The following is a 27211-nucleotide window of genomic DNA, read 5'->3' on the forward strand; positions in this document are numbered from 1 at the left end:
CTTTACTTCTCCGTCAAACCAAAAAGTATAAAACTGACGTTGCTGTCCAATTTTTGAAATAATAATATGAATTATCTGTAGCCTGCCAATTAAAAACAAATATTCTTAGGTACATTATTATTGCTTGTAATGTGAAATAAAAAGATTTAAGGTTCATTAAAAAATTGTTTTTTAACTGCGCTTTGCCCCATCTCTGCTGTTGTAAACTATAAAGGCGACTTTACTGTAGCCAATGTGATTGTTGGTTAATCCTATCATTTTTGCATATTATTTAAATGTGGACTTTAAACAAAACAAGATCTTCCTACTATTTAAACAAGGCTGCATGTAAGCACGACACAGAGGTGGAACAAGCTGATTTGTTGACAAGATGACAGAGTTTTCCGGTCCCTTCACCATGTAAGGAGAAGTGGTGAGGTTGGTTACATGTGGTTAACAGTTAGTAAAAGCATTGGGGTTCCTTAGTGCTGAATGTCAGTGGTACCGAGAGAAAAGCACCATCTGTTTAAGTGTGTTATTAGAAGTGTTTGACTCCCTGGTGTGTAGAAGATGGACGTAAATGGCACTAAGCAGTCTTGATACATTTGGGTGGAGTTGTCTGTGGTAAGTACAATGCTATGTTCTTCTAGCGTGTACTGGTACCAGACTGTCAGTACCGACTGGTTTCACATACCCTGATGAGCACTAATCTTTGACTACCTTTCCAAAGGTAAAAATAGGCAGTCCCAAGATTAGTGCTGCTTAGTAAAGCCAACAGTAAATCTGTTTGTTTTTTGATTATTAAGTATGTTACAAATTGATTGAGTCCAGAGTAGGGAATTGCGCATTGAGCATAGATTGTTATCCTGGCAGGGTTAAGTAACCTGTTTCGACACAGAAAGGGCACTGCACAGCCCAGTCTTCATATAGGCTGGTAGTTTAGATTGTATGCAGATAAGTGTCATTTTTAAGTACAGATAGCCAGGTGCATTTCCAGTGACACAGAAATGTGTTTAAATGTATGCGGCATGCCAGTGCCATGGCAAGCTGATGCATGCCACATAGCCTTGAAACTTCTTTTATCAGAGGCACTACTGTAAGGTGTGTCAGTAATTTAAATGTAATTAGGTATTTGCGTTCAATGTGTATTTTGAATAACTTGTACAATAAGCACTGTTAAAATGCGCACTGGTGGCTCTAGGTCATTTCTTTCTGTTGTGTATATATAAAACAAAACATTTGTAAAAAAAAAATAAGTCAATCATAAAATTGTTGATATGTGGACTTCCTCTAAGAAAAAAGAAAACATTGCTTAATAATACTGTGCCTCCAGTTTTTTTTTTTTTTTTTTTGTTTTTTTTTTATGTGATGTACCGTGGATCTTTGTTACAACAATCCTATGCCATTTTTAAGAAAACTAAAGAGTAACTGTAGCATGTTTCCATTATCTTACATTATCATAGAGAAATCCATTTAAATACTGTTGCATTTAGACCAAACCACAGAATGTCAAGTGACCAACTTTTGCAGCCTTTTCAACTATTTCAAGTGCTTTGCAGACTGGCTGCAGTGTGTCACAGGAAGCACACTCACTGAGAAAGCATTGCAAGAAGTTATTTTCCTGAACAGTTTGTGGTTGTCTGTGATCTTAAATTAGAATCAGAGTGCAGAGCTTCTGGACGATCTCTGTTTCCCCAGGTGTGTGACTCGCCTCCCACCTGCACCTGTTGAGTTTTGCATTCAAGTCAAAGCTTTTAACCCATTTCACTTTTACTGCTTTTCTGGTGGCGTTTGTTTTCTTACTCTTTCTTTTTGACATTATTTAAATGTCGTTAAATTAATTCAACCCAGCAATGTAACTGGTTTAAATTTCCGTGTACCCTTATAGATAATATTTTTTTTATTTTTTTTTTATTAAAAATGTAGTGTGCCCAATTATTTTGCCCTTGATTTTCTCTCCAATTTGGAATGTCCAATCATTTTCCCCCTCACCGCAGCAATTCCTCACACAGCTCAGGAGAACTGAAGGTTCAGTGGGCGTCCTCTGATCCCACGACCGAGCTAGCTTCCTCTTTTGCACCCAGGAACTCGAGAGCGGATGTCAGCGCGCTACCGGCTTCTGGAGGACAAAAGCCAGCTCTGTAGGTGTCTGAGCTCACATTTCCAGAAATAATTAGTTTGTTAGTAGAGGTTTTACAGTACTTGTATCTTGTATATTTGCAGAGGTTCTGTACAGGAAGTGAGCTGTCTTCACCATTGGCTAAAGAAAAAAAAAAAAAAAAAAAACATCACATAGGGCTAACCACACTTTATATCGTTGGTGACTAGCAAGAGTTTGATACACCAAGAAGTAAGAGAAATACAGAAATTAGCTGTCAAAGCTTTTACCTAAAAAAAAAGAATTGTTTTATTATTTTAACTGAGGTCTACTTATTTTTGTTACTAAAAACCAGATGAGCATTGAAGAACCATATAACACTGAACGTTAGAAACATTATTGAGTTAGAGCGTATCAGAATCAAGGAATATTAGAGGCACCATCTGTACATCTATCACAGTTACATTCTTACCACAGAGTCATTGTGATCTGCTTCATGATACTGATAGCTCACGTGGCAGGTGCTGTATCCCACTGACATACATGTCATTGATTAGCAAAGGAAATGCAGTATTAAAGCAGAGGAAGGTGACTAGAATACTAATCAGCTAGCATCACAGTATGAGCTTACTTCAGAGTGCTCTTGAAGTAGGCACTCAGAACTATAAATAGTACCGGATTCAATTGCTGTGCTTAGTAAACAAGACAGACATCATGTGTATCATTTATGGTACAGCGCAGCTTCTGTAGTCTTTTGTGAGGGGAGCGGAGTGCTTTCATTACATGAATGGGAACTTGAGTGTGGAGGAACAAAAAAGAAAAAAACATCTAATAATAAGGTTGGCCTCTGTTATTATGCTATGTTGCACAGGCCATTTGCTCCGTTCATTTAGTCAATGCCCAGCTCTGTTGTGTTTGGGTGTATTTGTATAATGTGTTTGTATCTGGGTTTTTCTCACGTTCACTGGAAAAAGGAGCACTTGGTTGGGAGAAAAATACACATAAGCAACAGATTTTCCTACAGACCACCATGTAAGTAATATAAATTTATATGTTCTGTATATTCTAGAACAAAATCTGATGGCACCCTTCACTTAGACCTGTGACCTGCGATAGCTGCCATATTGTGGTTATGTGACTTTTTGATATTGTCATTGTACTCAGTACTGTTTTCTGTGATTCCTGTGTCAGACTTAGCCTTCACTGCCAAATTGTTTTAATCTCCAGACATATCAGTGATGACATATCTGTTTTACTTCCTGTTTACAAACCATAGGATCTCTTGTTACACAATAAATACCCAAAAGATTGTAAAACAGAGACTTGTTTTAGGTAATGCTTATTCTTCATTCTACCTGCACTATGCATTAATCAGGAACCATTCGGTGGACTACAATTAGCTATGTATTGTTTCTGGTCAAGTATTATAATACACACAGTGCACACCGACAGAGTGAATACATGTATGTCAGTTGCTAGATGCAATGTGCTCTTCATAGTGTAACACAGCAGGGAGGGGGTTAATCCTCCCTGCATGACAGAAAACATGTGAGAATGCACATTTGTTTAATTGTTTTATTGTTAATGATCCCCTGCACCTGGTAGTGATTGTAAATTAGGACCAGGTGCAGGGTATATAAGAGGTGCAGTCAGTCTGCTCAGGGCTGCTGAGGAGAAGGAGGCAGGAAGGTGTGCTCTGCTTCCAAGCAGTTGGGAAGGGAAGGGAAGGGAAGGGAAGGGAAGGGAAGGGAAGGGAAGGGAAGGGAAGGGAAGGGAAGGGAAGGGAAGGGAAGGGAAGGGAAGGGAAAAAATACTGTGTGTTTTGTGTTGTGGGGAAACGGCTTAGCCGTCCCTCTTTATAGTATAGGTGTTCATGAGTTTTAGTTAGCGCTCCGAAGGAGCTAGGTGTTTGTTTTTGTTTTGTATTTTGTTTATTGTTTGTATTATTAAAAGTGCACGGAAGCGCTGAACCCCCAATTTCTGTGTCTGGGTCAATTTTTAAAGGGGCAACGAACCCGAGTGGGTGAAGGTCTATCACAATAGAAAATAGTAATTTGTTGCCTGTCTACAGCTCTTTTCTCATGCATTGCCCTTGAAGCTTGTCTGCAGTTTGCTGTTTAGAGCAATGATTTTCATACTCCTGTTACGGTGGAGCGGCCTGAGTCAAGAAAAGCTTAACAAATGTATAGTTTACTAACACAAATTAATCCTTCTGTGTTTTTCGTAACAAGGCTACAGTAATAGCTGTATGTTTTCAATTGGACCCCCCCCCCCCCCCCCCCTTTTCATTTTTTAAGATTTGGCTTGTTAGTCCAACATCTTTCTAGTTGGCGTTTCATTTGTTGGGAATTGACATTGTTGAAGGTGTAGCTGTTGTGATATCTGTGATTTAAAAGCCTTCAGGTAACCCCCCACCCCCCAAACCAGGATAAATCAGACATCTCTGCAGGGAATACACAGCAATTATGGAACTGAGGTCATCATTTTGGCAAAAGGCCTCATTTCAGTCTTAAACATGTTTTGTTTCTTGGGGAATTGGCCCACCCAGCCACATGTCATATCTGAAAAAAACAAATCTCAAGGGTATTCGTTAGGGCCTGCAAGCCATAGATACAGTTACAGCAGACCATGTGTCTGTCATAATTGACTGAATTACATTTTGTTTTTAGAGGTGAAAATTAAGCATCTACGGTCTGTTTACATTTTTAATTACAGCATCCCAGTGATGTTATAACAAGCTTTACATTCGTTGGCTAAGTTATGGCTTTTACCCTAGCCACATTTCAAAATTCAAAATCAATGCAATCATTATTATGGATTATATTTTAAAAATACACCCCATGCTCCTTCCATTTCAACCCCAAATCAGCCAGTAGCATAGCAAAAGCAAAAACAGGCTTTCTAGCTTTTAAGACGTGTGACACATTGGGCAGTGGCCATGCCAATCCTGTACTATGGGCAGTAGTTTGTGTATCGTGCAGGATGATAGTTTCCTGCAAGTAAAAAGATTGTCAGAAGCAGGGGGGACGACAACTATAGGCATGGGCTTGTGGTGGCAGTCTATATGTGTGTGTGTGTGCGTGTGCGTGTGTGTGTGTGGCAGGGTGTCGGCTTCCCCCACAGAAACGGATCCGCACGCTTCTCGGCCTGTAGAAAGCTGCCATTGTAAAATAGAAACATGGCTCAATTGTAAAATACAAAGGTGGCTCCCCAATGTAATAGTTAATTGCAGGAATTGTTATTTAACCATAGCTGTTGTATGAACAATACTACTCAGAGACGCATTGATTGAAACGGCTGCAGAACCAGTAAACATTGCCCAGTGAAAACCACAAGAAAAAAGGCAAACCTACAGTGGAAATTACAGCTTCCTCTGAGGGATTAACCCTTTTTTAAACAAATATATATATATAATTTGTTTAAAACATGCTTTTGAGATAACTATCATGCTGTTTTTTTGTCTCGTGGTGTTTGTTGTCCCATGCTATACAGGGTTTAAAAAAGGCAAAACCAACAGCTTTCATATCTACTATTTGCTGTGTGCAAAACAATAGCCACTGCAGAGAAATGGCTTTGGTGTTACTATTCCTGTGACAAGGCCCTTGCCAGGCAGCCTTGGTAAGCAAAGCCTTGGAAGAACTGGATAACGTTACATTTTAGGTAGGAGACATAATCTATTCTGTTGTGGCAACAGACCAACATATACATCCTCAATCTCTAGCCACAAGATAAAAAACTGCTGTAGAATAAAGATATCTGCGACTATCAAGGACAAGGTCGAAAATCATTATTCCCTCCTGGAAAACCAGATAAAACAACCAGCCATCAACCGTGAAACCGATGAACGTGCAACACAAGAACAATTCATGCTCAAACATAAGAAACTCTATCCACTTATGATTGTGGTGAAACAAATGTACTTCAAACAAAGATACCAAGACACATAAGACTAAGGCCTGTCCAATTGGAAGCATTTATGTTAGTTTAACATTTTTACATGTAAATTACCTGATTTTGTCGATGTACAAATCTCAAATATAAAAAAAAAAAATATGCAAATTAATTTTTTGCATTTTTACTATATGACTTCAGAAAAACAGAACTTTTAGTTTTTAGTTGGAATACAAAAGCAAAGAAGACTTTGAGTTAAAACTTATTCCACTGAACAAGTTTTGTAAATCAGACCCAGAGTGTGACTGTAGATCATGCTGGATCAGCTTCCATCTCTGGAAAGGGGATGTGTGTTACACACACTACACTCTTTGGGTTTGTCAGTTTGTTGGGTAAAAAAGACCAAACCAAAGTAACAAGCATTACATGGTCATGCAATGGATCATAAATTACAATAAAAAGCCCTGTAAAGTATTCTGTATAATCACAATAATGTACTGTATTGATCATTTTTTTAATGCAACCTAAGCAAGGTATTACAAGGAACCCAAAATGTAAACTTTTACATTGCAAAAAAGTGTGCTTCACAATAACCAATGAAAGGAAAGTTTCTCTCAATAAGTAGAGAATGTTTTATTGGTGTTGGTTTAGTTTTCCTGCAGTTCTCAAAGAAGCTTGGTCTGCCCATCCCTGTCTTTGTTGGTGTGTAACATGATCTGTTTGTGCGGATGCACCATGCAAACTGCACCACGGTGCATTTCATTAGCTTATCAAAAGGGGGTGTAATAATGGGTTTTAAATGATATTTTACATATTAACTTCCCACTTGTTGTTGTGGAGATGTTTATTGGTAGTCTCTCTGTAATGGTAGTCTCATAATCTTTTCCCAGGTTGCACGTGTCCAGTATGAAAGCTGATTGTCTTTGAAAAAGATTACTACTAGATTCAATGACAAGTGAGTGGTAAGATTTATTTATCTAAACTTTACCTAAATCTAAACTAATTCTATGCAGTTATACCCGAATAAACAGAAAGTGTGTGCAGACAGCTAATTGTTTGGAAACCGGACTATTCAGCTGGGAACAATTCTTCCTGATAAATGTTTTTTTCTGGGATCATCAGGGACAGAATGTCTGAAGCTTGCTAAAGGAATAAAGTATTGTTCACCTTAAATAAAATGCATTTAAGGAATTAAGGCTGTAAAATCTAAATACAAGACAATTGAAACCATATCCTAGGTATATCACTTAAAAATGCCTGGCTAAATTCTTCAAGATACATAAAATGTTCCCTGTGACCCCCACCTCACCTCAACAAATATATAACATACTTTAAGGAAATGTTCCTTTCAGTGCAGTTTGGAACACATTTGCTTGTAAACTTAAGTAACATAATAACAGTACAACTATAATAAGCAATGCTAGGGAATTGAAATTAAATTAAATAGCTTCTGTCTGGTTTTTTTCCACTCTTTCTCTTTAAGCTGAACTCCTGATGTACAGGTGTTTTAGTTTGTTGCATCACAGATGTGAAATCATTGCCAACTATTACTGCTGCTTTGTGGAATTCTGATTTTTCTTGATGTTCTTTCAGTTTTGTAACTGCTGAACCCCAGATTTTTAAAGGACTTGTGTACAACCTGTCAAGTTTCTCACCATTTTTTTATTTTTTTTTACTGTTTTTCTACCAAAATGCATGCAATATTTACAGTAGGCTCCATCAAATTCTGAATTTTTTTTTTTGTTTTTTCTATTACATACTTATTTTTTTTTTAAACAGCTTACAACATTTTACGGCTATCTTTCCTCATCTAACATCTTGTCCCATGATGGCTAATTGGAACACTGCTGTCGCAGGGGGATCCTGGTTTTATAACCTGATGTGTTTTATTTTTGTGGGGGGGGGGGCAACATTCTTTCCCCTGCTCTACTCACTAAAAAATAAATACATACATGAATTAGTACATAAACTCAAAGACAAAGACATCTGAAAGTTGTATTCTTAAATAATCTAAAATATATTTATTGTGGGTAACAGACAAAAACAAATCTGGAAGAATGCTACCAGTAGGTCTAGTACCTGTAATTGCAGCCAATTAGCCACATACTCTTCAAGCTATCCAAAGCAGTGTCAGACTGCAAAGGGTATGAATGAATCCAGCAGCCCATTGTCAGGTACAGCTGCACACAGCACACTTGACTAGATCTTTTGTTTCAGACTCCCAGACAGAGGATCAGGAAAACACAAGTAAGTAATATAACTTTTTTTTTTTTTTTATATTACTAGTGGTTTTTGACTGCTTGAGCTCAGCTAATGAAATATTTAACCATGCAGGTGGTTATATTTGCAGGTATGCTTTTTGTCTTTTCAGTATAAATACACAGTGAGTGACAATATGAAAGAGGGCTTGTCTGTTCCAGCACATTAGATAAATGCAAATATGTTTGAACTGTCTTGAGAGTTAAATTGTTTGTAAAGAAATCTGACTTAATAAACTGGTTCACTAAAGATGCAACAACGCACTAGAGAACGAAACTTGAAAGACTGGAGGCTGCCAAGGATAATAGACCTTCTGTGGTTTGTTTTCCCAGGCTTAGTATACAGAGAACAATTCATGGTCAAATTTGAATTGTGAGACTGAAGCAATACACTGTACTCTCAAAGTCTGCCATGTGGGTTTTAAAAATGACTGACTTTGGCCACCATATACAATAAGCTGTGTCATGATTGAGCTGCTGATTATCTCCAGGTATTTGTTCTAACTGAACATATATATTCAGTTGATTTACAATGGATTAGTGAATCCAAGTATAAAGTAATTAAAGCTATAAAGCTTGTATGAATACAGCAATCAAAAAACAGCAAAGGCTAAGGTTACCTGCTAAAAACAGATGTTTTCTGTGTTGCCCTCTGACATAATTTAATGGTAGATTGCAAATAGTTCTTCAGACAGTGAGGAATTACTCATTGCAGCTCTGAATGAGATTTAAAATGCTCCATAACATTTTGCATGGAGGCTGTTCCATAGAAGTAAAATAGGATTGTACTGTATCTTCCATATTTATCAGTTCTGATGTGTGGCGTGTGTACAGTGTATGTTGTTGTAAGTCCAAGGAATTGCAGACAGTCTGAATCATATTGGGGTCTGTGCAAACTACCAGTAGTTGGTTTTAATATATTTGGATGATTTCAAGGTACTGTGGCAAGTTTACCATGGTGATACTGAAAGTTTTAAACCCATTTTTGTATTCGCATCAGCAGCAGTTTCACTGCCCCCCCCGACCCCCCCCCCCCCCCCTCCACCGCCTGCATGCTTTTTTCTGCTCTGCAGCGTTAAATTTGAAATATCTGTTTATCCTGAATTAATGTAAAAAAAAAAAGAACCAAAATATCTTTAAAAAAAAAAATTATAAAGAGGTACTGTACCTGTATTCATGTTACAGTAGGTATGGAAATACAGTATCACTGTGAAAACAACATCAATTTCAACTGAAGTGTTGAGAGGCTATTGTTATCATTTGAAATTTAAAACTAATTTTATTTTATAAAGTCCACCCAGGCACCTTTAATCTGAATGTCAAAGTTAAACTGGTATTTCTGCAAGCAGTAGTTAATAAATGAACTGGCTGAGACTTGTTGAAGAATACATTTTGATGCTGCATTATTCAAATGTTGGAAAGTATCAGTTTAGCACATTTGAATGCATCTCAGTACACATAGTTTTCTAAATATGTTTTTTGTTCTCTGTGAGAGGTTTTGCATAAAAGCTGCACAGGAAAAATACTCCCTGACTACATATAGCACTGCATTGTTTTCTTCAAAAATTGTCAGGTACATTTTTACAAGCATCACATAATCATTCCTGCTAATCGTTTCAAAAAAGGAGGAAAGCCTTCGTGCACTGAGTGGTGCTGCACTTACAATTGCACGGAAACTGTAAAAGAAGGGGAAAGCACAGGAACAGAGTCATGTGGACAAGGGAGCGGATCCTAATTCGTGAGGAGAGAGGAGCGTACCATAATCTTTTAAATGAGCTACGCTTAAGTTATTGCAATTTTGTTCTTATGGATCCAGATACTTGTGAGGAGCTGCTGAGGCTTGTAGGACCACGAATAACTCGAAATGACACTACAGTGTGTCAGCGTACATAGCAACAAAACGATGGATTGTAGTAGGTTTCCAAAGCATGTCATCTTCTGTAGAAGTCACCGTCTTGCATAGTCACATGATCCATGACATGCACACAGAGTCTCTCCAGATTGGCTAAAGGCAAAATGCTTTTTTGTTTGTGGAAACACGGAAGCATGCAGCATATACGAGGACACATTTTGTCTGGAAACATGTTTCCTCATGTATGCTGGGCTTTGGGATTATTAAACATTACCTGTCACGGCAGTGAAGATTTTTCTGTTGTTTATTTTTGTAGTTGCCTATGATAACAATCACGAGTACTGTAACTTAAATCATGGTTAATTCTCATGAATTGCTACTGTCTCCCTAGTTATATTATCTGTGCAGCACCCTTATAAAAGTTTACTGTCATGTATTATTATTATTATTATTATTATTATTTATTTCTTAGCAGACGCCCTTATCCAGGATGACTTACAATCGTAAGCAAATACATTTCAAGTGTTACAATACAAGTGAGCAATATGCAGTAAAGTACAGGTACAGAAAGTGGCAGGTACTTATGGCAATGTACATGTACTGTAAATGTAATGTTGGGCATTGCTAGATTCCCCAGAATGACAACTACGTCATTCATAAGCCTTTTTCATTAACAGAAATGAGAGGTCTTCATTTGAAGTCTCACTTAGAATTTGTTATAAAAGAAATCCAAATGTCGTTTTATATTTGGAATACGAATGACATCTTTAACTATGGTAACAAAAACAGCATGTCATTTTGTCATTTCAATTTAGGGTGATGCGCCATAAGAACAGAAAATGGAGGAAAGCAGCGGGGGAAATCGATCCAAAGTGCAAAGGTCATGGAATACTTCATCCGTCTGTGATGGCCAACCCTCTTTAAGAAAATTCACTATCCCAAGAAGAAAAAAGCATTCTGAGAAAAGTATGTTCGTATTGGCATTATTTGTTCCTTACCAATAGTTTGGCAGTCTGAGCTTTCAAATCCAGCTTTTTGAACACCTTATATCTCTGCGTACCCTAAAACAATACATTGTATGAGAGGCGAAAACTGAAGTTGTGTTTGAGTAAAAAAAAAAAAAAAAGTTGTTGAGTCTGTCACGCCTGTGACTGTGTATAGACCTTACTTGAATGTTAGCAGTATGTACAGATACAAATTAAATTGATGCTCCTAAACTGACTAAAACAGCCAAATGCTGAAGTATCAAATGAAAATGCACCTGAAATAAGCAGTGAACTGTACCTACGTGAAAGGGCTGCAACTTCCATGTGCACCCTCATCCTAAAGCAAGTTGATAGTCATTTTAAGAAGACCCGGTCTGAAAATGTGTAAAATAAGCACTTGAATTCAAAGGGGCTTTGTACCACCTGGATTCTTAATATCTGGAAGCCGCTTAAATGTAGATGCTTCTGTGAGCAGGTCAGTCAGTATCTTTGTTGAGCACGGTACTTTCATTTAATGTGCATGTACTGAAGACATGGAATGAGTCGATTTACTTTGTTGCTGCTTTCTGTCTGTACAGTGATTGAACTCAAGTTGCAAGGGAATTATTCATAGAGAATTTTGCGTATGTTTTTTTTTTGGGGGGGGGGGCTGTCACCCTGCCTGTGTACAAGTACGGTTTTCAAGGTGGACTGGAAAGCAAAGCAAATGTAAAAATAAATGTTATTTCCATCGCCACACTGTCAGAGCCTCGTCTCAGAGACGTTGCAGTGCTGACTTCATATTTTGAAAACTTCATTTTGAAGCCAGATTTGTTGTATCTGTATCTCACAATTTGTTTAAGATACATTCTTCACATGGCAACCTGTGTCAGTGTCCTTAAACTTAACCAAGCACGGCTGCCTTAATTGCTGTTATGACACTTTTCCATTACAAGATGATAAACGCCACACATTGTTTTCAAATGCAGTTCACAGCTGTATTATGTTTAATTGTTGGTATTATCCAATATGAAAGTTCTGTGGTCGTATTTGTTTTAACTTCCCTGAGTATCCCAATGAAATGTAAACTGTACTTACTTCATATATACATTCATTGAATAAAATCGCTTGGTTCGGGGTACATACACACATGCTGCGGCTTATCCAGGCGACGTAGAATGCTGAGCTAGAGTACTGGCACAGAACAAAGAAGCCTATAGGGACTGCTTCTGAAGCCCACATGTGCATACCGTGTCACATGGTTAATTCACTGTGATCAGCTCTAAAGCTCAGTGTTCCAGTCCTCGGCTCATTCACCGAGCATTGTATCTCTCGCTGATGTTAAAGTAATTGTTGCTAACAAAATAATTCCCCCCTGTTGGCATTTAAAAGAATGTAATCATTGTGTTTCCCATGCCTTCTGCACCAGTACCACAATTCTGCATGCTAGCCACTAGGGGCGTGTTGATATTCATACTTGTACTCATAATTGCCTTTTGAACTAAATTGTAAAAGTGAGAGAAGGACAGTTGTTTTTTGTAATCAACACGTTAATGAATGGATTCATTTAATACTTAATACAGCTAAATACTTTTTCAAGGCAATTACGAGTATTAGGACACCCCTACTACAATTTATTTTTCTTTTATAATGTAACCCTCACGTGTATTATGGTAAAACATGAACCTGTAGTAATGAAGTATAGATTTCTGTATTACAAAATCCTTGTCCTTGTAGATTTGTCTTATATATCACAGCAAATTGATTTTTTTTTTTTAAGCTTTCTTGGAAGATTGCCCGACAGATTGGAGAGAGTACAGCTCTATTCGTTCAATCTTAAAAGAATCTAGACTGGACATCAGTCGTGATATCTTTCTGACCTGGAAGTGTGAAGGTGTTAAATGTGTCCACAATGAAGAACTTGAAAAGGAATTTGCTGAAAAGAGGCAAGTTCCATTTCTGAACTACCTTTCTGAGAAGTGTTACTGCAATCTACTGTAAGCAGTCTAAAGCTAAATTGGCTGTGAATTGGTTCAAGTAAACCATTTTTCCTCCATAGCTGTCTGGTCTCCAGTATGTAATCACTTTTCAAGCTATTTGTTTACAATTCTCACTCCAAAACGGTTTGATTTTAATCCATAGGGAAAATTACTTGACCTTCAATCAGTCTTTTGTTAAATTGGCCCATGTTGTATCATCACAACAATCCTTATTTAATTGGTTCTTTATAGGTCCGAGATGCGTTCAAAAGGGCGAAATAGAAGAGAAATGGAAGAGCGTTTCTGCTTTTTAGTAACTTCTGACAGTGTGGCCATGCAGTTGTATAAAGACGGTGTAAAAACAGATGCTACAGCACCATCCACACTTGGGAATCCTTTACATGGGATTTACTTATACAGGCACGTGGATGTGGCTTTGAAGCACAGCTGCCAAAAATCATCAGACGCTGCGCAAAGAATTGTGATTTTTAAGGTAAAGGTTTTTTAATATATATATATATATTTCCCATCCTCATAGAAGTATAAGGGCCATGGAATTGACCAAGAGAGGGAGCAGCAAGCACAACACAGCCTCTTTAGTACTTTACCTGGAATGGGGGAATCTCTTCAATAACTTTATTTTTATAGAAAATAGTATTTTAAAGTGTCTTTTAAATACATTGCATTTACACACTGATGAAGACATACCATATGTGTATTGCTATGAAAGTCTCATTATGAAATCAATGTTTATGTTTCTTCAAGGTGATATTTGGAAAGGTGAAGAATGTTCAACCATGTTTCGGGAAAAAAGTTGCCCTGGATCCCACAGTAAAGGCCGACTGCCATATGTCTAATAATCCAGCCAGCCCGAAAGACACTGTCATTCAGCAGGTGGTTGGCTCATCTGTAAGTAGGAAATATTATTTATTTTTTCATCTTGTTGTTAAGAGAAAACTCTCTCTGTCCATATTTCTGCATCATTTTTCTCATTTTCAACTTATCGGGGAGAAGGGGACAGTTTAAAAGGTGTATGGTTTTCAATCATCTGACAGAGTCTTATTCTGTATTTGATTTCAATGGATCTACTAATTCAATCAATTGATTATTTTCTCCATTGCCTCCAAAAAATAAATAATTCAGATTTGTGGAGAACTTTTGAGTATGCAATTGAAATGTGTATTATTTCTGTTTGTGTTTAGATTTACTTGTTTGACTACAGTGAAGATCAAGAACTGGTCAGCAGGCCAAGACAGTGCTTGCCCTATGCAGTTGTCTCAATCAGTGGTTTAGCCAATGACACCATGGCGCCTTCCACAACTCTATTATCTTTGAAGAAGCCATACCCTAGGGAACTGAGTGGTAAGAGAAAAACAGTTAAGCTTTTATTTTGTGCCGTATGTGCATATTTATACTGCATATGGTTTTTAATTTCAAAGTGATATGTGCTCTTGTATTTAAACTACATACGTTTATTCAGGTAATGAAAATGGTTCTATGGAACATGCTATTGTTTGAGCACCTTGAAGTAAGAATTAATTCATTGCAAGGTGACTAGAACCAGCACAGTGATTTGTTAGGGATTCAAAAACACAGTTTATATGAGTGACAGGTAAGTCAATTGAATGCTAGCTTTAAGTACATATACAAAAACAGCGATTATTTATTATCCCAGAGAGACCAGCTTATGTTTTGGTAAATCTGCTGCTGCCGTCACCACTTCCTCACCTGCTCAAAACCCATGAACATTTCAGATACCGTCTTTATATTTTCATTGTTCATGGAAACTCCTCGGGCTAAGTCTAACAGGTCCCTTCACTTTGACCTGGGACAAAATATGTCTGTCATACTGTGGTCAGGTGACATTTTTGTCTTTTTGGCACTATATTGTGTACACAGCTGTATTCTGTGATTCTCTCGGTCACATTCAATTGCAGTTGTTTACAGTAAAAAATGAACCATTTCAATTTCACATTGTTTTAACCTCTGGCAATGTCAATGATACAGACCACACTTTGAGATATTGGGCTGTATTTCTCAGTGGCACAAATACTATTAATATTTCAAAACTACAAATTAACAGCTTTTTTAGACAGACTAAAAGTTTACATTTGCTAGCTAAATTTATTTATTTATAAATTAAATTATAGGAATTAGCCCTCAATTACCACGCCACTAGTATTAAGAAGGAACATGGTTTATCGGTTTAAATTATCAATACAACTAGTATTGGTTACTTTCTCAATGTATTTTCTTTTGCTTTATTTTCTTTCTAAATAATACAGGTGCAGTGAAAAATCATAGAATTGATAAGAGGAGGGGTAGAGGTCAGAATGCTACTGCAGTCTATAAACAATTTGGCACGCTGGAGAACCCAGGAAAGTCACCAAGCTTAATTTCTCCAGGGAGCTGTTCAGCCAATTACAATCCAGGGAAAACCCAAAATGGAAGGTTGTTTAAAAGGCAACCAAATATAGCAAATGAGCATGAAGGTGAAAACATTCTACTAAACTGTGGTGTATGCACTCCTGAGCAGCTTTGGAAAAGTACTTTAAATTTACCTGGAATCTCTTTGTTTCTCCACCGCATCACTGAGAAGCCGCAAGAATCAAGTGTTGCCAAATGTAGCACAGCATTGTGTGGTCCCTCCTTCACGTCTGTCGTTACTTCACGGGTTACGAAGGATCCGAGGTTATTAAGGAGAAGAGCGGCTACTTACGAAGAAAAACAAGGAATTATAGGTCAAGGGTTGAAACCTCAACAGCTGGAGTGCCGTGCTGGAAATGATCCTAAACACAATGTGGGTGCTGTAGGGATGCAACAGGATGAACAGGAAAAACAGGCAAAGAAAGCTGTAGGGCATACAGAACCTTCAGTGCAAAGTGCTCATAGCAAACTGGAATTGACTAAGAGAACTAAAAACTCCTGCCAGATGGAAACACATTCTAGTCACTCTCAACTTGGCAGTTCTAAACACCTTGAACAGGACCCGCCTGCCAGCCTGCTAAAAGAGAAGTTTAAGAAGTATGCAGAGTATCTTGTTATGTCAGACAAAGACAGAATAGCAAGAATTGAATCTCTAAAGAATGTATCTTCAGAAGTAAAGAAACTTCTGTACTGCAGGATACAGTTTTATGATCGGTACTATAAGAAGAACATGAAGTGTTCACAATATGACTCCAAAATGACCCCAGTATCAAGTGTGCCTATGTCGGAAAAATCTCCAAGTCAAAGGTTTCTATCTAAACTAAGTAAAATTGATGATGGCTGTGCTAAGGAGTACTCTGGGGTCCTGGGGTACACCGGTAATCTTGACCCAGGGCCAGGTAAAATGTCCACAGAACTACAGCAAGATGATAAAACAGCAGCTGCATGCAAAAGCAATGCAAGGTGTGTGGAAGCCTGTAACAAACCGAACAGCATGTGTGCAGGGATTCATCTTAATCCCTCTGATCCCAGCCACCCCGACCTCTGTGAAGAGAAAAAGCAGAAAAATCCAAAAAGTGGGATCACTCCTGGTCTTGTAAAGAGTAAAGAAGCAGGAGATGCTCTGAAATCATCATCGGAATTAGAGAGCGTGAAGTTTAAAGAACAAAAACAATCATTAGGAATAATGAATTGTAAAGATGCAGAATCTAAAGTGCATATGTCTGACAAATCGAAATGCACCAATTCTGTATCCATGAGCAAAGGGGAGTTCAGTGAAATGTTTGCTGAAAGCAAATCAGCAGAAATGGACCAAGAGGTTAATGGAGAACATGGGGCTACAAATCACAGCCTTCTTCAAAGCAATGGAGTGCATGAAACATCATTAGATCTGGTGGACAACAAATTGAAAGACAAAGATGCTTTGCTTATCATTAAGTTAGGTGACATTTTTGCAGAAGGCAAGTCTACAGAATTGCAACAGCATGGTAACAAAGAAAATGTATGCCATAGCACTGCTGATAGTCTAAAGGAAGCTTTAGCTGAATCAATAGACCCCCAACCCAATGTGAATGAAAATAGCAAACCTAACAAAATGTTTACAGGAATTCAGCCTCTTACAGCTAATGGCATGTGTGAAGATAAAAGTATGAAAAAACCAATGGAAGAGATAACACATAACCTCCAAGAAAAAGTACCACAATGTGATATGGAAACTTCGGAAGAGTTAGAGAACAGCAAACAAAAAGTAAAAGTACTCATTGAAGACGAAGTAAGATATGCAATACATATGTCTGCAGAATCTCATTGTAACAGTTCTGTATTCAGAGTCAGTCGAAATGATGGTATTAAATTAACCACTGGTTATCATGCCCCAGAGTCAGGTGATTTTTTAACTAAAAGCAGATCAACAGAAATGCAACAAGATGGTACCTTAGAAAATACTTATGAGAGCACTACTGAGTGTCAAATACAGTGCTCAGTAGAATTGGGAGACTCTAGATCCAATCTGCCTTTCACGTATGAAGAAAACAAACCGAACAATATGTTTCCAGAAATTCCACCTGATCCTATGAAAGAAGATGTTTGTGAAGCGAAATGTACAAAAACCCCAAAAGAGTGCATAACACATAACATTCTACAGAGTAAAAGAACACAACATTTGGAGTTCGATGATTTTTTTCCCAAAAGCCAGTCCACAGAAATGCAACAAGGTGTTGAAGCAGAAGTTGGATTAAAAACTGCAACTGAGTGTTCAAAGGAAGCCCAATGGAACGATTCACTTGAACATTGGAACGTTGAAGAAACAGAACCTAAAACAGAGGAACTCCTATGCATGGATCTAGAATCTGGTAAAATTGAACATTGCTGTAGAGAAGAAGATTTGTACATTTCACATTATGAGGAAGTATGCGGTATTGATGTTTTTGAAACTGCAGAGTGTACAGAGTCGGATGTCATAGATCTACCGATCTCTCATGTGTGCATTGAATCTGATAGAAATTGGACTGAGGGATCTGCACTTGACTGCATGTGTGAAGATTTTAGTGCCAGTGAACACGAAAGCCCCAATAATATGGACGATTTTCAGTCTTCAGAATCAGTTTACTGGTTTCTACACAGAAGAATACTGTGCAGGACGATGTCACTCTCAACCAGCCAAAGTGAAACCAAAATGGCTTCAGATAAAGATTATTTTAAAGACAAAAACCCATATTTCAACAAACATAGATCGTTTTGCATTTCTGAAAACAAACATGCACATTCTGATGTCAGAGTGGTACCGCAATTACAAATTAAAATTTTCAATGATGTAAGGACAAACTGTATTACTAAACCTCAGTTCGGTTCACTGTTTTCAAATTATACCAGTCAATCTACATGTTTTGACACTGAATATCGTACAGAGAACCTAAGCTCAAAATCTACAGCACTGGTTGATGATATTCCAACTCAGCATGTTTTGAAGGAGACAAATCCAGTGCAGACTGCCACACCGTTGTTCACTGCCAAGCATAGAGTTGATGAGCAGAGTCAAGAGCTCTGCTTTGAGGGCACTGCAATTAAGGACACACTAGAAAGTAAAAAGCCTGTTGCAGTAACCCCAAAATACTCCACACACCAGAATCTGGGTTCTCAGGTGATTGTTGATAACTACCGTTGTGTACAAAAGTTACCTGATGCACTAAAGTCAATCACACAGTCCAGTTCTCCAAGTAAGGAACAGCCATTGGTAAACCAGGCAGGCACTAAAATGATCCATTACTCAGAAGGAGATAGTGTTGTATGCAGAGATACAGTTAATGTTTTCAACGCATCAAAAGAAGAGTTAAAAAGCATTGTAAACAAACTTAAGAGTGAAGTTCCGTTATGTCAAAGCAAGAGATTGAATAAGACCCTGACCAGGGATCTGAGTCCCCTAAGCAAAGCCCTCAAGAGACTTCCTAAATCTTCAAAACAATTGGTACAATCTCTTGTAAAAAGAAACCAAAAACCAAGACAGAAAACGGGTGAGCTGGTAGAAGTGTGTGATAACTTAAAACCAAGAAAGCATCTGTCACGAACAGCTCACACCAAAAGTAAAAGAAATATCAATAGTAACCGCTATGTGAAGAAAAATGAATTATGCTTGTCAAAGAATGCTTTAAACACTCACAGAAAGGATGAGGAAAAGAGTTTAAAGCAGCAGGTACTAAGTAGTGCATTTAGTTCTGGGAATTCTAAACTGACTTGCATAAAGAATCAAGGAATCAACTCTGAAAACGGTAGAGAGCCATCTTTGACAACGGTTTTGAAAAACCCCTCAGATACTGAAAGTGGTGCTAAGGGGCTAAATTGTGAACATAACACAGAACAAGACAGCATTTGTCTGTTTGGTGAGAAAAATAGGACTTTCAATGTTCTTGCAGCCAATTGTGATCATTCAAATATACCCCAGGTTGAGGATGAGGCAAGGAAAAAAGAGTATTCAAAATCTTCTGAAGCAAAGCAACGTTGTGACACTGTGATACACAAAAAGGATGATTCTGTTATTTTAACCAAAAATGAAAATGAGAACACCATGAGCTGTGTAAACACATTTACAGCAACATTTCAGAAAGGTAATGCAGATGAGAACAAGAAAGAAACAAACACTGACGTTACTAAATCTCCAACCCAGGTAAATTCAACTGGAGAAAAAGCAGATGGTCTTAATTGTAAGGCTCTTTTTTCTCCAACTGGGACATATTGTGACACTATATTAGAAAGCACAGGTCATTTTCACACTTCAAGACCAGAGGCCGTGGAGGATATCCATTCTTGTGATGGTGAGAGTGTGGATCGTGGAGGGAAGAAGACAAAAAACTTTCAGTTGACTATTTCAGAGGATAAAAACCAGGCAGCTAAGACGAAGGAAGATTTAGAAGATAAAACTCAAACCGTGCATAAAGGTTATGCCGAGAAGGGTAAATCCATTGGTTACAAAGAGGTTGCTGTGGAGGAAGTGAGTTCCCATGCAGTGACTGATTTAAGCAATGGAAATGGGCATCAATCACAATGGGAGACTCTGCCAGAAGCACATGAGGAGAAAAGTGATGAATCACCTAGCACTGTATTTGAAGCCAATAGTTGGACCTTCAGTTGGAAGCAAACCCAAGGTGGCCAATTTAGGTCTTCTAAAGTACAAGATACAAGCTGGACATCAATACCATTCATAACTGATGAACCGATGGAAACAGAGATCAACTCAAGAAACTTTCGACCTGTGTTATCTCATGACACAGCACTCCAAAACGAGGCTCATTCAGTTAGTTTTCCTTCAAAAAAAGAGGAAGAGGTAGACTACCCAAAGAGCCTGAAATCAATGCAATCAAGTAATGTATCTCAGACTAATAAGAACCAGCATTCCAAGCGAGATCCTGAAGATATTAAAATCACAAGTTATGATGTTCATCAACTCGAACCCCACATAGAAGCTGCGCTAAGTGTTCAAACGGTTCAGATGGAATTACAGACCACTGAGTCCCCTGACACTACGATACAGATTCAAAGTGTGCATCCCAATTCAATGCAATGTAACGCTGACTGGATACGGTCTTCTGGGACACCAAAAATAAGTTATTCTTTTAAACAAGAAAAAAGCACAGAGATGAACGCTAATTGCAAGAGTAGCACTGATACTATGTTATCAGAACTGGAATCATTTTACACTACACTGTATCTAAAAGAAAAAAATGTGAAAGAAATATCTCGTATTTTAAAACAAGCTGATGGTACGTCATCACTTGATCAGCTGTACCTGCAAAGTTCAAAATGTAAGAAGATGCTTCCTTATTTTATTTCAGCTTTTGAGAGGGAACAGGGTGTTGATTTTAAGGAGGTATTTGTTTCGAGAGAGTTGTTGATCGAGAAAAACCTAAAAGATGTTGCTATGCCAGTAAAGCTAAAATCCACTGCGTTGGATTCATTATTGGAACTTCAAATGATGATGGAAGCAATGCAGTTTGTGGAAAACAAAATAAACTTTCTGAAAGGGTTACCAACATTCAGGAGTTTGCTTTGGTATGACACAACACTGTACAGTGAGCTCCTCAAGGGAAACTCAGGATATCAACAACAGTCTTCATTATATCTGTCATTCCAGGACAAAATCGACCTTGGTGGTTTTGCTGAATTAAGAAAATATCACTCTCAGTTGTTGTGTTCAATGCATCCAAACACTGAGGGTAGTTCTTACTACGTGTACCTAAAGAACACAAGAGAACTAGAGGAGTGTAAGGCTGTGTTGCAGAAGTATTCGGATTGCAGTAGTTTTTTTCTGTCGTTGCCGTTTTCTTGCGGAGTCAATTTTGGAGACTGTATAGAAGATTTAGAATTGCTCCGGAAAAATATAATCTCTTTGATTGCTACCTATCCAAGTCATCCAAAAGAGGAATGTGATGTAGGGAAGCTGGAACATCTTTACAGCATGCTTGGTATAGTTTATGGAAAAATCAGCTTCCTGAAGAACAATGCAGTACTCGACAGGAAAATCTCCTTTTTCGGTGTAGAACATATTATGTTTGATGTTGCTAAGACACTAGTATGGCAGGAACAAAGACAAGCGGAAGAACAGATTGCTGGTACTAGGAAGAGGATAAAAAAACAAACAGCACTCGGAATAAATGAAGATGCCATTTGTAAGCTGCGGAAATTGTATGAGAAAATAGCTGCAGATGCAAACCACTCCGAAGTTCCAATCACTGATCGGAAACTGAAAGCTTCTGATTCTGAGAAGAAACGACCACGTTGTGATCTTGATGATCCTGAGCAAGTCATAGATCTTGAGCATAAAAAGAGAAAGGTAAGACCATGCACTGGACATTGTTAATTTTGTTCAGATATATCATGTTTTGTAATTCGGAAATGCTCGTTAAAGTGGTCGTAGCTAACAAAATGGTTGAATAAATCTGTTGTGCACTTAGAGTACATTCCCACCTACTCACCCTTCCTATATATATGTATATATGTGTGTGTGTGTGTGTGTGTGTGTGTGTGATGTAGGTTGCACCAGCACAGTTAAAAGGCCACATTGTCACATGGTTTGATTGGAATGAGGAAGGCTGTTCAGTTAAAATTCTCCAAAAAGCTCAAATCAAGTTGAATGCCAGGTAGACGGATATAGAAAAAATATACGCTAACATCATAAAAAGACTAGGTAAACAGATACATAAAATGACTGTAAGATCCTTGCTCTTTAAAAGTCTTGAAGCTAATGATCTCCCTAAAATGGAATTTCATTTCAGTACAAAGAAGCCACTTTGGAAGACAAGTCTCCAGAAAAAGAAAGGTTAGGAAACATCAGCATGTGTGTTATTGATATCGAGTCCAGATCGGGTCTGCTCCCTTTTTTTTATTGTACAGAACTTTTCAGTGACATTTTTATGTAAGGATTTGTGTTCATGGTGGCGTGTGTGTATGTGGTTAGAGACCAACTGACTAAACATGTTTATATCTCACAAACAATGCTGGTTCCCTTTCAAGTACGAAATGTAACCATTACCGAATGGGTATTTACCTGCAGAAGACCTGAATCCTGAATATCATATCTCAAAGCTGCTCACCGAGCCTGTGACGCAGTCATGACTCCGCCCCTGAGGTATCAAAAGGACTGCGCTCACAGATCTCAGCGCCATGTTTCCTTTCACTGACCTGCTCGGAGAGCCTTGCTGGAGATAAGTGCTTTATTCACGTTATCTGTTTACACAAACGTATGTGATAAAATTACAATTCACTAAAGTAGTTTTTTTAATTAAATCTGTTGCTGGTTACGTCCCGCTCGGCCTTGTGCCCCATGTGAGGCCAGCGTCTCAAGTCATGCCTTCTCATGGATCCAGTACCTTAAGTCGGCTGACTTTGTACTCTCCCCCCAGGCTGCATAGCTCCGACTGGAGTTTATTATTTTTCTCGTTTTGCTAACTTTGCCAGTACGAGACGGTTATATAATAATTTTATAATTATTGTATTGATATTTGTTGAACAGGGAACGTTTTTTCTCTCGTATATTTTATTTCTGTTTTTCAGAGATATCACGCAGGCCTGTCTGTAATGTGGGAGACACATGAGCAACCGATGGGCTCTATTAGCATCACCATTGCATAGGCTGTTAGTGGACTCTAACAAGCAGCCTTCCCTCAGTCTCATGTTGGTGCTGACTGAGTGGTTTTGCCAGTGGCTCTTACAGGTGGGCATCCCTGGATGTCGCCACCCCTGGTGACTGCGAACGGTGGAACCATACCGAACCGTTACTGAGGTTACAGACCCGAGCCGGTACCGAACCTGGACCAAGGTTACCGCACCGATGCACGGTGCCGAACCGAGCAATAGCTGCAACCCGGTGGACCCATACCACTGCGTCCAATTCTAACCCAATACCAAACTGGTACCGAACCAGGGCCGAGGCTACTGCACTGGTACAGACCGGCGGTACTGATTCGGTACCAAAGTCACTGAACCAAAGTCACCAGTTTGGAACCAGGACAGACCCTGTGTTAAACATGCCAAACCGGTACCAAACCCTCTCAAGGGAGTCCCCAGCAGCTCAGAGTGGAGGCTTCACCCTGAGGTGGTGAGCCTCATCTGGGAGAGATTCGGTAGAGCAGAGAGAGACCTCTTTGCCTCCCAGGAATCAACCCACTGCCCCCTCTGGTTCTCCATGACAGGAGACGGGGAACCACTTGGAATAGATTCCTTGGCACACCAGTGGCCGAGGCAGCTGTTATACACCTTCCTACCGCTCGCGCTGCTCCCGCTGTGTCTGGAGAAAATTAGGCAGGACCGGGTCAAGGTGCTCCTAGTAGCCCCATATTGGTCCAGGAGAATTTGGTTTTCAACCGTGATGCAGCTCCTGAGCCTCGAGTACGACCCCACAACCTGTCCCATGGCAGGTATATTGCAATTTTTGCAGGACCGTTTTGACGAGGGAAATCTTCCACATTAAAAATCTATCTGGCAGCTATTTCAGCTTGCCATGTCAAAATTGACTTGGTCTCCCCAGGAGCTCACATCCTGGCGGGGCAATTTTTGAAAGGGGCTCGTGGCTTTGGCCTCCTGTGAAGGATATTGACCGACGCTGGAGGCTAAACGTGGTGCTTAATGTATTCATGAAGCCTCCATTTGAGCCCCTGTATTCACCTGACAAAGAGTTCTTGCTTGCTGTCACCTCCACAAAGCGGGTGAGTGAGATGCAGGCATTCTGTAGCAAAAGCCAGCTTCATTTTTACAGAGGCCAGGTCACGCTCCGCACCAGTCCTGCCTTTTTGCCGAAGACTATCGTGACGTTCTTTGTCAACCAGTCTGTGGAATTGGAGGCTTTCCATCCACCTCCTTTCCAGTCTGACAGAGAGCGACAGCTCCGTACGCTCTGCCCAGTTCTGGCCTCTTGTATACTGTGTAGACTATGGAGGCTGTCTGAACAGTTTTTGTCTGCTGTGGGGCAAAGTCCCGTGGTCAAGCCCTGTCTAAATGGGTAGCAGGCACAGTCAGAACTGCCTATGAGCTTTGGTATACAATTTTCAGGATTCCAGGGTTATGATAATAGCCTAATGTGCCACTCATTTCAATCAGAGCACCAGCATTGTTGCATGAACTAAATACACTGCAATGTTCAGAGGAAAAAAATATTTCTCCTGGCCCAGTCGAAGTACAAACAAAAGTTAACTTCCTAGGATGTGTGAAAAAACATCAAAACTATTGGGAGTATGTTAAAAACAACATTTTTCACTTTTGTAAGGATACAGCAAATGAAATGTGCTTCTTGTAAATAGTACAGGTGGTTCTGTAACACTTTTAAAGTATAATTTAAAAAAATATATCACTTTATTGTGTTGAGTATTGATTGTTTAAGCATGGAAAGTAATTTCCGTTCCAGTCTTGTAGTATTGTTAACACAGCAAACAAGTATTATCCTCATGTGAATTCCCTATTTTCTTTTTTTTTTTACAGAAATACACCAAAAAACATTAACACTAATAAGCACCCTCCTTTGATTTGGACTTATGAAAACATGGTTTGCTTAACTGAGCTGAAAGAAAATCCTGCAGAAGAAAAACCTTGCCAAGGAAACCCCCAATATCAGCTTCCTTTGACAGGAATAATGCAGTCTCCCACAACGCCTGCTCTCCAGCCTAGTATAAACACTGAATTTGCTGTGCAAGTCCATGCTAGCTTGCCACGACAGTCAAGCATCTCAAGAAGAAATTATCGTACCAAAGCTGTGAAAAAGAATCGACTGGCTATGGATAAAAATGGGAAAAGTGACCAACAGATCTGGAACCCCGTATGCTCTGACCGTACACCTGCTTCACAAAACCTTCCTCTAATGTCACAGGACAAGAAATGCACCATTGTGAGTTATGATCAGTTGAGTTGCACAGAAGGGAGAAATGTCTTGGCCACGCAGTTCTCTAAGCAATGTCGGTTTTCAGCAGCTGGGCCGAAAGAATGTCCCTCTTCCTCACTCTGTGGTGCAACCCCATCTTCTCAGTGTAATTTAGTCAGTACCCTCAATGAACAAAGGAAGGCCATTGTGGGTTCCAGCATACCTGCTGAAACACAGAGTGGTGTCCTACAGCAGCAAACACCACATGGTCAGTCTTCAAGCATACCATATCCACGTTATTGGTTTCCGTATCAGGATGACAGGGCAGAGACACACGGCTATCCCGGTGATGCAGTTTCATTTCAAAACCAACAGCTTGCTGTATCATATCCTATTCCTCCTCACACAAGCACCACACAATATGCTTCATATTTCAATGACCCGCAACACCTGGACTATAGTTCAGACTATATTTACCCTCATGACTACAATACTTGTTTAGTTTACTCTGGATACACTTATGCCAGTGGTAATTCTCAGTTACCTGATGTGGGAACTCAGCCTCTGCCAGGATTTAACGTTCCTTATTCGTACCCACAGTGTCCAGAAGCAGGATTGTGGCCATCAGGTATGTATGAGCTCAAACTTTTACAGTTTTATTGTAAAAGCTGGTAGTCTTAAGCCCAATATACACAATAAATGTGTTTCTGGGGGGGGGGGGGGGGGGGAACACAACTTTTCTTCAATTTTATTAGGGAAACATTTTCAGGAAACACATCAGGATCGTTCCTATACAAAATGTAGGTTATAAAATTACACTTCAGGTGATTTTGATGTGAAATTTGTCTTGTCATGGTTACAGTTTTTAAATAAAAGTTTGAATTCTTTTTTCCACTCTTTTTCAGTTTCTTGGTCCTAGGATTCAGGGAGGAAGTCCTGCTCCAAACAGTATTCTTCATGTTTGAGATGTAAACAGCGTCATTCCAGAACATATATCTTCACGTCCTTTCACAAACAAAATAAATGACTGTACATGTATTTGTTTTAAGAATTGTGTTATAATTGTGACTTTTTGATTTCTGGATGGTAAAGGTCTGCTTTGATCCTCAGTATCATACAAGAAGAACTACTTGGCAGTAATTTTACAAAGCTGCCGCTACCTCGCTGGCACCGCCTCATGTGCCTTTAAGGTTCCAACTTCTCTTTTGCGGGGTTATATAAACACTGCATGATAAACATGTGGGTGACCTTTACATTGACGTTATATACCGTAGCTGCCATAGAGTGTGTATTCTGTATAGAGACAGTGCTGTTTGAGTTGTCTTTACATTTGGAACACAGCTGTATTGATTGATTTTCCCAGCTGAGTTCCACAGCTGGTGTTGTCCAGTAAAATAAAGCATTTTGCTGCAACATTGTTATGACCTCTGGCTATAGCGATGATACAGATCGCACCTTTATGTTTACAAATTATTTGACCATAGCCATTCTACATTATGCCACATGGATTTTCTGTTTTTTGTTCACAAAAAAAATTAAAATAATGAGCCAGGTGGTACAACATTGTGGTACAAAAAAAAAATAATTGGAACATTGTACATAAAGCAGTTTAAACACTATTGAGTCGTTGTGTTACGTGTCTTGTATTGTTGTTAATAAAACAGTAAACATGATTTTCCGACTCTGTGAGAGTATTGGTAAGTTCCTGTGTCTGGTAGTGGCTTTTCTGCTGGAAGCATATTGTGACAGGGTGGCCAAACATCAAGCAGGCAAGCAAAAAATGAGACACGTAAGGGAAGAAAACAAGATACCGATATTTAAGAAGGGACATAAGCCAGAACCATGCCATCTGCATTACCTCCATAACATGTAAATTGATGAAATCATAAGGAATAAACTGGAGGATTGTTTATTTAGCAACACA

At 38.9% G+C, this 27211-nt stretch overlaps 1 protein-coding gene across 5 annotated transcripts; it reads left to right on the top strand.

The window, feature by feature from the left end:
• Window positions 1-461: 461 nt before the first annotated feature.
• Window positions 462-26920, top strand: LOC117409604 (testis-expressed protein 15). 5 transcript variants are annotated; one of them, XM_034924188.2, is made up of 12 exons: window positions 462-603; window positions 6859-6923; window positions 8186-8215; window positions 10894-11044; window positions 12824-12989; window positions 13275-13515; window positions 13788-13931; window positions 14225-14384; window positions 15308-21771; window positions 22214-22257; window positions 24912-25915; window positions 26193-26920. In XM_034924188.2, the coding sequence occupies exons 4-12, from the start codon at window positions 10918-10920 to the stop codon at window positions 26204-26206; spliced, it is 8364 nt and encodes a 2787-aa protein (XP_034780079.2). In that variant the 5' UTR covers window positions 462-603; window positions 6859-6923; window positions 8186-8215; window positions 10894-10917; the 3' UTR covers window positions 26207-26920. The 5 variants fall into 5 exon arrangements, with proteins under 5 accessions (XP_034780079.2, XP_058868968.1, XP_058868975.1 ...); XM_059012992.1 differs by lacking the exon at window positions 462-603 and adding an exon at window positions 2764-3109; XM_059012985.1 differs by lacking the exon at window positions 8186-8215.
• The last annotated feature ends 291 nt before the right edge of the window (window positions 26921-27211 follow it).

The sequence above is a fragment of the Acipenser ruthenus genome, chromosome 1 (genome assembly GCF_902713425.1).
Source record: "Acipenser ruthenus chromosome 1, fAciRut3.2 maternal haplotype, whole genome shotgun sequence".
Taxonomy (NCBI): Eukaryota; Metazoa; Chordata; class Actinopteri; order Acipenseriformes; family Acipenseridae; genus Acipenser; species Acipenser ruthenus.